The sequence below is a fragment of the Triturus cristatus genome, chromosome 9, assembly GCF_964204655.1.
Source record: "Triturus cristatus chromosome 9, aTriCri1.1, whole genome shotgun sequence".
Classification (NCBI taxonomy): Eukaryota; Metazoa; Chordata; class Amphibia; order Caudata; family Salamandridae; genus Triturus; species Triturus cristatus.
The window spans coordinates 801,913,768-801,924,194 of record NC_140592.1 but is presented as its reverse complement, the minus strand read 5'-3'; the positions used below and the strand labels follow the sequence as shown (position 1 = coordinate 801,924,194).

The 10,427-nt window shown below is 47.5% G+C and overlaps 1 protein-coding gene across 1 annotated transcript in view; it reads left to right on the top strand.

Moving 5' to 3' along the window:
- The first annotated feature begins 395 nt into the window (after positions 1-395).
- SGPP1 (sphingosine-1-phosphate phosphatase 1) overlaps positions 396-10,427 on the top strand; it is a 106,521-nt gene continuing 96,489 nt past the window's right edge. Inside the window, exon 1 of the mRNA XM_085626204.1 lies at positions 396-1,522. Coding sequence (XP_085482330.1) covers positions 965-1,522 — 558 coding nt within the window. The 5' untranslated portion in view covers positions 396-964. The remainder of the gene's footprint in view (positions 1,523-10,427) is intronic.

Sequence of the window (10,427 nt, the reverse complement as noted above, 5' to 3'; positions counted from 1 at the left end):
CAGACGTCGTCGACTGGTGGTTAACAATACCACCACTTACACGAATGACCTTACACAATAGCAGCACTCGAGGTAGGTAACTCGAGCGCTGTTTCCGGTGAAGCGGGCGCGAGGCCGCGTGGCTCTGCACCCAGAAAGGGGCATTTTACAAACTCCGGGACAGCTGTGCCTAAACCTTATTTTTCCATTCTTATAACGCGTACTCGACCCGAGAGTATCGACGCACTTTAACATGAGCACCAACCAATTGCATTACAGACGGACATGTTTTATTTTAGGCGCGGATAGATTTAAGTGTTATGCCCAGAATCACAGGTAGCCAGAGCCTCCCGCCAAGACTCATACCCGGTTCCCCAGCTTCAAGGTCTGCCGCTGTAGACATTACAACACATCTTCTCTCGGCTCTTCATTTAATTACGGTTGCACAAGAAGCCTCTGAAACAGAGGGGGTCCTGTAATGGGCGACAGGAAGCCGCCTTCGTGCTGACCAGGAGGAAGCACTCGTAGGATCTCGTGACCGCTGTCACAGCGGCCTCCCTCTGGCGGCTAAGGCCGACTGTGTGGCTGACTGGTCTCTGTCTCGCCCCTGAAAGTAGGGTGGGTTCTCACATTTACAGGTGGGGCTTGGTTGCCTGAGCGCGGCCCCTCAGAGCCTGGAGGGAGTGGTGGGTGTACGTAGTTGACTTTGCCTCAGACAGTCGCCTCGGCTCGCGGGTTTCCGAGTCAGTCAGCAGTAGTAACGCAGGGCCTGCGCTGCTAGCCTGCTCCTCTGGTGGTGTCCTGTATTCCATCGCATCGTGGCTCCTCCTCTCAGGGGCGGAGGCCGAGCAGCGCTGACTGCCTCCAGGTGCTGGGCGGCCCCGACCCAGCCTCCCCCCGCAGCCGGATACATACAAGCTCAGGCCGGAGGGGAGATAGCCGTTATCAAGCTGCGGCGCCGAGTCCGGGCCCCGTGATTTGGAACATGGGGACGCTGAAGAGGCTGCAGCAGCTCTGCGAGGACTTGCAGCACCCGGACCAGGTGGCGCGCTTTCAGCGGCTGTGTGGGGTAGGGGAAGCCGTGGAGAAGCATTCCGGGGCGGAAGATATCGTAGCCAATGGAGGGGAGCATCAGGATCTGCGGCACAGGCCACCCAAGGACAGGGTTTGGGGGAAAGGACAGCGCAGGAACTCTCTAACCGGGGAGGAAGGCCAGCCTTTCGTGATCAGTAACCGGGCGCTGTACTACTTGTTCACCCTGGGCACAGAGCTGGGCAACGAGCTCTTCTGTATCTCATTTTTTCCCTTCTGGATCTGGAACGTGGACCCCTACGTGGGCCGGCGGCTGATCATCGTCTGGGTGTGGGTTATGTACCTGGGCCAGTGCACCAAAGACTTAGTACGGCGCCCCCGACCCTCCTCTCCGCCCGTGTTGAAGCTTGAGGTTTTTTACAACTCCGAGTACAGCATGCCCTCCACGCACGCCATGTCCGGCACCGCTATACCACTCTCTGTGCTGCTGCTATCATACGGCCGTTGGCAGGTGAGTGCCCATGGGTGTACTGTCAGTTTCACATTGGGGTCGCAGTTTTGCACCTTAGTTTTGAGGGCGAGAGTGGCTGGTGCACGTTAAGAGGGTTGCTGTCAAAGGTGTCACTTATTAAAGGAAATGGGGGGGCTATTCTATTGGGGCAGGGTGCTATCTTCCATCAATCTAATTTCACCACCGGTTGTATTGGTGCATGCGATGGGTGTCCTTAAATTGCTGCTTGTTCTCCTGGTGAGAGTGACAGGCGATGCACCGAAATATCTATGTGAAGACCGAGATACATTATCAGAGTGTCTGAGTTAATTGGACAGTCAAGTGACGGTATCTCAACGGGCCCCAACCTCAATGTGGTTAAGTCGTGTAACAACTAACAATTCTTTAAAACAGGGTCATTTTGCATGCTACGGCTATTGCCGTTCAAAAAGCTTAACGCAGCTGCTTGTCTAACGTACATATAGGAGTGAAAGAAGAGCACAGTTTATATGTAAAAACGTCCTTCTTCCACCCCCTCCCCCCCCCCCCCCCATTGTAGGACACACAAATCTCAAGCTCCATCATGTGCTGCACCCGCAACTAAGAGCATGTAGTTAATTTAATGTACTTAAAGGCATCTGGAACTAGGGAGTTCCTACAGTCTTCTTAATAATGTGCGATTTCCCTGACAGAAAAGCGAATATCTGTGCAACATGTCTGCCTGTGTTCTGCACACTTTAAGTAGTGCATATGTGGCATAAAGATGAAAATGCAGACGGGCAGGGTTGGATGACCCACCAGAATGGACTATAACATTGTTTGAAGTAATGTTTTTCCAGTAAAAATTGTTTGGAAAGCGAGAAAAGATTAGTCAATTGGTGCTAAAAAAATATTCCACCCGTTAACCTTTATTCCTACCATTGGCACTCAAAATAAACGCATCCAATCCTACGGGTACTAGTTTGTACTGGTTCAAGTAGTGCCCACCCATTTCCCACACTAAGAATGGAGATCTTAGTCTCTGTTCTGGAAGCCAAAATATATCAGTAGCACGATGCATAGAACTGTGCCTAAGAAGAGCTCCATACGTCGGATGCTTTGAGTTTTCTCAGTTCTTCACTCCCCAGATCATTTGTGCAGCATCCATCTGCTGCTATGACGTAGTACCACCACTACTACGGAAAAGCAAACCATTTGAGTCTCTGCAAATATCTTTTGTTCAGGTTGCTAATTGTTCAAAATATAGCAGGACACCACTTATTGAACCTTTGCGTTTGCACTTCAGTTGCTAACCATCTCTCTTATCTACACTGGGTTGGAATAGAGAATATGGTTTGCTATTAAGGTGGTATAAATACAGTATTCTTTCATTCATGTTCCTGCTGGAGTGTAGATCTCTGAGCAATTTCCACCTAAAATCACAGCTGCTGAGATGCCATGTTTGTTGTTAGGCTTTCCTGTTTTCAAATCAATTTTTCTTATTTTCTAGGGGTTTTTTTCCCAGTCATTTCAATACCTTAAAAACAGTGGTTACACATTTTTGTGCCGTTAAAGACAACAGAAACAGTGTTTTTCTGGTGTTTTTGGAACGTTTTGCTTTTATTATTGCTTGCTCTCTGCACTGATAGTGCATGGTATATAGGCAATTTACGTACAGTGTATATGAGGTCCAAATACATTTTTTACAACAATACTTCTTTTGTGAGTCTTTGGTCATGCATGCTCGCTTTTTCCTTCCCATGTAAGCTTTTATCTGTGAAAAGGCTCTTGCCATTGCCGCTTGAGACTTGCAACACCAAAACAACCAGTACGCAATTTGCTAACTCTGGCCATTGACCTAGCTTTCTATGCCAGTACTAGTGCATCTGAAGACTGTGATTTTCTGGGACAGCTTCTGCAACATACGTGCTGAACTGGGCTCATATGCCTTCCGAGTTATTGAAGCAGTCAAAAATGAATCAGTACTTTTCAAAGTCTGGATAAAATTCCCCTTTTATGGAAGGGATCTAGAACTTGTGCAGAGTATCACAGTGAGGCTTCATTGACTTCAAATGCCATGGTTGGTGAATGGGCAATTCTATGCATCATTGAAAGCCATTTCTCATGCATTGTAAAATAACATTTTCTGAATTGCTCCTCAGCATTTCTTTGCTCACCAAGTGGCAAGCATTCTAACATGGAACATGTTGCAGTACCAAAGTCACGATAAGTGTTGCCAGCCTACTCTAAAGGAGATGTTTCACATCTACACCAATTATGCTGAACACTTGGGAGACGAGTGTTTTCAGACTCTAGTTTCTTTTTATAATTTCCACTACTGCAGTCATGTTTTCCTGTAAAAATCTAAGAACGCAATAAGAGTAGTTTATTCACATCACTAGCAATATGCAACCGAAGATTCTCACATTTCCTTTGACATTACTGAGCAAAAATTCTGTAAATGGTTGCCACATGAATAATATAGCATTCACAGCCTCTAGGACAGAAAACCGCCATCTAAATGGCACAGTTGGGAGGACTCTTTCTCTGATGCCACACAAAGCACAAAATGAGAAATATTTGCATTTGAGTTCCCATGCTTTTTTTTTTTTACGAAGTTTTATATAGCGCAAACTTTACTCGAAGGAATCGGGTATCAGAGCGCTTTACATAGCACCAGTTGCGTTACATGAGAACACATTAAATTTTTTTGTTAGGCACAGGGAGATTAAGTGATTTGCCCAGAATCACAGGATGTGCAGAGACACGAACCCCGTTCCACAGATTGGAGGCCGACCGCCCTAGCTGTTAGGCCAACTCCTCTCCCCAAGCTTAACAAAGCGGTGCACCAGAATGAAACTACAAAGTAAATAGCATTCTTCATTAACTCTGAGGATTGTAAAGATGCTTTCAGCACATCATTTAGTAAGTGGCAAGGATCTCTTACAGGGGAGCACTTCAGATCAGGTTTTGATTTTGACAGGTCATCACGCAACTTTTCCATATACATAGCTGAATCATTACAGATACAAACAATATCACTCCAATCTTTGTTGAACTTGGAAAGAACTTTTTGCAGCTGCATTCCAAGTGACACTGCATTCCATGTTTTTCAAACGTCTGGTGTCATGTTTCCACCACTATCCCAGAAGCTTGGTGACAGCACTCTTTGCACCTGTCACTACACCTTGCATTGAATGTTTAAAGCCTGGAGTGTTTGACAATTCACCTACAATCAATATTCACTCGCTCGAAAAGTGGGCTGATGTATCAAAGGGTTTCACCAATTCTCTGTCTGTGAGTAATTGTGATGGTACATATTATCAGTGAAAGAATCACTATGTAATGATGTAAATTAATTTTGACTGCTACTGATTGACACTGCATTTAGTCTTGAGTGCTAAATAAGAGAAATACCACCCAGCAAATTCAAAAGACAAGTTATCAACAACCAAGTCTTTACTAGACAAGTGTTGAGAAGAGGTATAGTGTGCCTTTGACCTAATTGACTGTTGCGTAAGGTTCTAATGACTCTTGGGTCTTGCAGCTGATTAGTAGAGTTGTAGTTGTAAGATTAATATAATATCACATTTTGCACTTTTCTTGTAATGAACTCAAACAGTGCATGTCTGTCATTTCCCTCAATGGTAAGGTGGTAAAAAAAGTTGTAAAATTACAGGCATGATTTTTCTCGGGCAGTTCCCTATTTTTTTATGGCAAAAAAACAAATTCGGAGGTAAAATCTGGCACAAAATTGTCTGGTTCACCTCTGGATTTACCACTTAATCTCACTCAAATTGTAAAGCTAACATAGAACTGCTGTAATCAAACCTAATCAACTGTAAACTTTACCGATCAGTGCTTTTTTTTTTTTTTTTTTTTTTTTTTTTTTTGGTGTGTAGGTTTTTTCTCATGTCCAAGAAGACTTCTGGGTTCAATCTGTGCGGCGCCTGCCACGCGCCATGTCGGTAACGGACCCACACGTAGTTTGTCTCTGGTGCCTAGAGTGCGCCGACGACTCAAAGTAGTGCTCCGACTGCTGGGCAATGGCTCCAAAAGCTTTGAGGGACGGGTGACTAAAGCTGCTTGCGCCTGGGCGCTCGGGCCCCCTGTTGTTCTCTTCGGAGGTCTTGTTCACGGTCCTGGTCGAGAGGAAGGTCTGAACACTGCTCCGTGAGTCCTAAGTCCTCCCACTCAAAGTGGTCGAGTTGGTTAGGTAAGAAGCACACAAAAAAAAGAAGTCGAAGTGTGCTTAGACTTCTCCTTGGCCGACGTGACGGATGAGTCACAACGTTCCTGGAACCGTTCCTCTGAACCTGTGCATAGGTCGGCCCTGGGCTTTCCTGCCTGCCTGGGAACCGGAGCAATCCCGCCCAGCTCAAATTATTTTACGACCTCATGGTGCCGCATATTTGGGCAGCCTGACCCTACTGGTGCTCCTTCAGGCCCCAGAGGCTCAGAGGGTGCTTCACCGTGATCCGTGCCCCCATGGATCCGACAACGGATGTGGACCGATGTCGCTCATACCATTGCGACCTTCCCCAGCGTCGGCCCTGACAGACTCCAGCACCAGCCCCATTCTCATCGCTTACCAGCTGCATCGGCTTCTGCTGACGCAGATATTGGCATAGACAGAACCCCTTTAGGTCCTAGGTTGGTTCCGCAGCCTAATTCTGAGGGGCTAGGAATGGAGCAAGATTGGGATGGGTCGTTGGACCCTTTACAAGACCAGCCTTATCTAGACATGGACTGGTACAAGGAATTGGGTGAGACCAGCGGACTGGATACCCTTCAAGACTCTGGCCTCTTTTCTCCCCCTTCCGTGGCTGTGGAGGAGGGAGCATCATGCGCTATAGTTGTGCAAAGGGCAGCTGAGGTACTGGACCTTAAGCTCCCTCCAGTGGCAGTCAGACAAATATCTTGACAGATGCCTTGCAGTCAGGTGTCTCCTCCTCGGAACCCATGCTGCGCTTCAATGAGGCTTTAACATATGTCCTACTGGGAACCTGTTCCAGGCCCAGCACAGGGGCTTTTGTGAATAGGACAGTCGCCTGCCGCCATCGCCCTGCACCGAGCAACCCATATTTCTTAACAAACCACCCTACCCATAAAGAGCTTGGTGGTCCAAGCCTCAACCTCCACACCCCCGTACAGGGAATCCAAGAGGCTGGACAGTTGGGCTAAGTAAAGTTTCTCTTCCACCAGCTTTGCTTTGCGGTCGGTGAACACAGCATGCTCATTGGGCCGTTACTCCCACTCTCTGTGTGAAACCATTGTGGAAGTTCTGCCATAGGTCCTGGGGGAGTCCCGGGCCATCCTCTCCCAAGCAGTATCAGACAGGTGAGATGTGGCAAAGTTCGCCATTTGTTGTGGTCTCGACACGACCAACTCGCTGGCCAGTGCAATTTTATCGACTGTGGCTGTTCGATTCCATGCCTGCTTGAGAACTTCTGGCTTTTCAGGGGATCGCCAGACTTCTATCATGGACATGAACTTTGTTGACACCCATATCTTCGGAGACGAGGCAAACATGGCGCTGGAGTGCTTTAAGGACTCGCAGGCTACTGCCAAGTCCTTGGGCCTCTCAGTGGCCACATGTCAACATCTGCCTTTTGCCTCTTTCGTGGCTACAGAAGGGGCTTTGAGCCGTGCCAGCCGTACCTCAGCCACAAGACTGCGCAAGTTCAGCAATCTTTGCACAGCTCAGGGCGTCGGTCGGGCGGCCAGAGGTTGAGTTAGACCCCCAACCCCTGTTCCAGCCTCAACCTTTAAACTTTCCTAGTCCAGCACTTCCAGATCATGGGTGGCCAGTTGGAGGCAGGCTCAGCCATCACCTCCACCACTGGCAGAACATCACTTCAGACAGGTGGGTTCTCCTAGATAGTCTGAATGGGCTACTCCCTCCCCTTCGAGACTACCCATCCCTCCAACTTGCGACCGGCTGGCGGAGGATCACCTGACTTTGCTTCAGGAGCAAGTCATGACTGTTGGCGAAGAGAGCCACTGAGAGGGTTCCGGCATCAGAACCAGGCTGTGGTTGTTATTCCTTCTACGTTCTGGTCCCTAAAAAGGACATGAGTCTTTTCCCAATCCTAGATCTGCGAGCCCTCAACTACTTCCTCCCAAAAAAGTTCAAGATGGTCACTTTGGCTCAGGTCTTCTCTGCCATGGGCCCAGGAGACTGGATGGTAGCGTTGGACTTGCAGAATGCTTATTTGCACGTTCCTGTCCTGCCTGCTCATGGGCGCTACCCTTTGATTTGCGGTAAGCCACAAGAACTTTCAGTTCACCATGCTCCCCTTTGGCCTTACCAGCACCCCTCAGGTGTTGGCCAAGGTGATTTGCTGTGGTGGTTGCTCAGAGCAGTGGTGCCAGTCCTCTCCTATCTTGACGACTGGCTGTTGAAGGAGGGCTCGCCCCAGGCTGTCATCTCCCACATCTAGACTACATTCGCTGGGGTTCACTATCGACGTGCGGAACTCACGCCTGACTCCTCAGATGTTCCTTTTCATCTAAGCTGTTCTGGACCCGGTGCCGTTTCGGACCTACCCTGCTGAGCTGCTAATCCAGGGTCTTCAGGCTTTTATACCGATTTTTAAGCTCTATCCTGCATTTCGATGAGAATGACTCTGAGGCTGCTGGGCCTCATGGCCTCCTGGGTCCTGCTAGTGACACATACCAGCTGGTATATGCAGACTCTGCAGTGGGACTTTGAATCTAGTGGGCGCAACATTGGGGGAATCTCCAGGGGTGTGTAATTTAATGAAATACCTACTTGTCCATGGGGCAGGTTGCTTCATAAATCTACTTGTCCTGTAACAAAATCCACTTGTCCCTTTTTGTGTCATGTTATGCAGCGACAGATTATGGCAGCAATCTCATCGTATAAGAACTCTGAAATAGCCTCTGTGATTATGCCAGGACTCCTTCCATAGTAGGGTTTGAATACTAGCAATTCCCTTATGTTGCCATATTTCCGCAGATCTACAGACTTGAGCTGAAGGTAATGGTAATCAACAGTTCTAGGGTTGGAATGCCCGTTTGTGTCTGTGCAAACCTACTAACTTGCATGTTTTAAGGGTTTTCACCAACTGTTCTCAATTTTTTTTCCTTTCCCCATACTGAGAAAGTCTGGAAATATATTCCTGACCATGGCAGACATACAATTTTTTTCCGGGGCTGGAAAAAAGTGGTTGGAGGGAAAGTGAACTTGCAAAGACTTAGGATTTTGCATGAGCAAATCTAGAAGTACTATTTCTTGCCCTACTTCTGTAAAGTCTTGTGAATTCACAAAGCTGTATATCTGTACTTAATGCAAGGACGTGGGTGCACTTTTGAGACTTTATTTAATAATTGGTCCCCTAATTAGGTCTGGTGTTACCCATGACCTGTTCTGTCTATTGGCTAGCTTCACTGTGAGTGACAGCATTCTGTTCTTTCACAAGGAGCATATCGACACACTCATTTGTTTAGTGCCAGGAACTACTGTGGCAATGTGTGCTTTTTGAGACCAAAACTATTTTTGCTTTTGCCAATGTTTGTTATAATGGTGAGGGCACGGCAGCTCCCACACTAATAAGGTTTTACAAAAACCATGCCAAAACAAGTCACACATTGGCAAAACCAAAAGGCTGACCAACAGTTTCAGACCTACTGGCTTTACCAATGCTTGTTTATTGTTTGTTTTCCATAATCGTATTAAAACTGCTTACACTGGTTTTCTATTATGAGTATTTTTAGGAAATACTATCATACATCAACACATTTTACTAAATGATGCTGCAAAGAGATGGTACCTAAAATTTGAGATTGGTTTAGCAACATTTTATTGGCTTTTTTTTGTGTGAACATTTTATTTTGAAAGCAAAGAATCCTCAATCTTGCTTTCAAGCTTCTGCAAATATTTGCATCTACTCAGAGAGCATTCTGGGAGCATCATACTTGGCCTCATATAGCTAAACATTGAAAATGTGTGTACACATTTCTGTACTGGAACCACTGTCAGTAGTCTAGTCCGAGATTACAACATTTACTTAGAGCGCTCACCCTAATAATAAAGGCTTTGCATTAATGAACCATAAATACAAGTTTGAACAACATTAACACATGGGCACAAATATTACCTTAACTGCAGGCAATGCCTTTCTCTGATCCATATTGTGGTGCTGTAAATTGGTAACCAAAGGGTTTGTGCTGTAAGGGGTTGGGCCTACTTGCCCTGAGGACAAAGTACACATGAAAACTCGTTGCCCTTGACCTCAAACAATATGTCCCGGGCGTCGGGCTATAGGAATTCCACATCCCTGAATCTCTCCGACATGGTCCAAATCTCAGAGGGAACTGCACAGGACCTGCAGTGGGGCTGACCAACTCCGATTGGGTAAGAGGCAGACTTCTCTCCTTCCCCCCCCCCCCCCCAACCAGACCACACAGTAGTGACCGACGACTCATTCCTGGGATGGGGTTGCCAACTGGGAGAGGTGGAGATCAGAGGGCTCTGGTCTCCGGCGGAATCTGTACTCCACATCAACCTGCTCGAGCCCCGAGTGATCCCCTTGGCATTGAAAGCTGTTCTTCCTTCAATCAAGTTAAAGCTGGTTCAAGTGTTCACGGGCAACACCGCCACTGTGTGGTACTGCAAGAAACGGGGAAGGGAGGAGGCTCTATCAAGAAGCTCTGCGTCTCTGGCCATGGCTGGAACAGTAGGGCATATCTGGTTGTTCAACATCAGGCAGGTTCTCTGAACGCGAAAGCAGACCAACTCAGCCATCGATGCCTAGCAGGTCCCGGGTGACATCTCCATCCGGAGGTGGCGCAACGTCTCAACAGTGGGAAGAGCCTTGGTTAGATTTGTTTGCTCCTGCCGAGAACGTGCAATGCTAGTAGTTTAGTGCGCTGGAGTTTCCAAGGCAGCTCTCGCTCAAAGATGCTTTTCACCTCGAGTGGA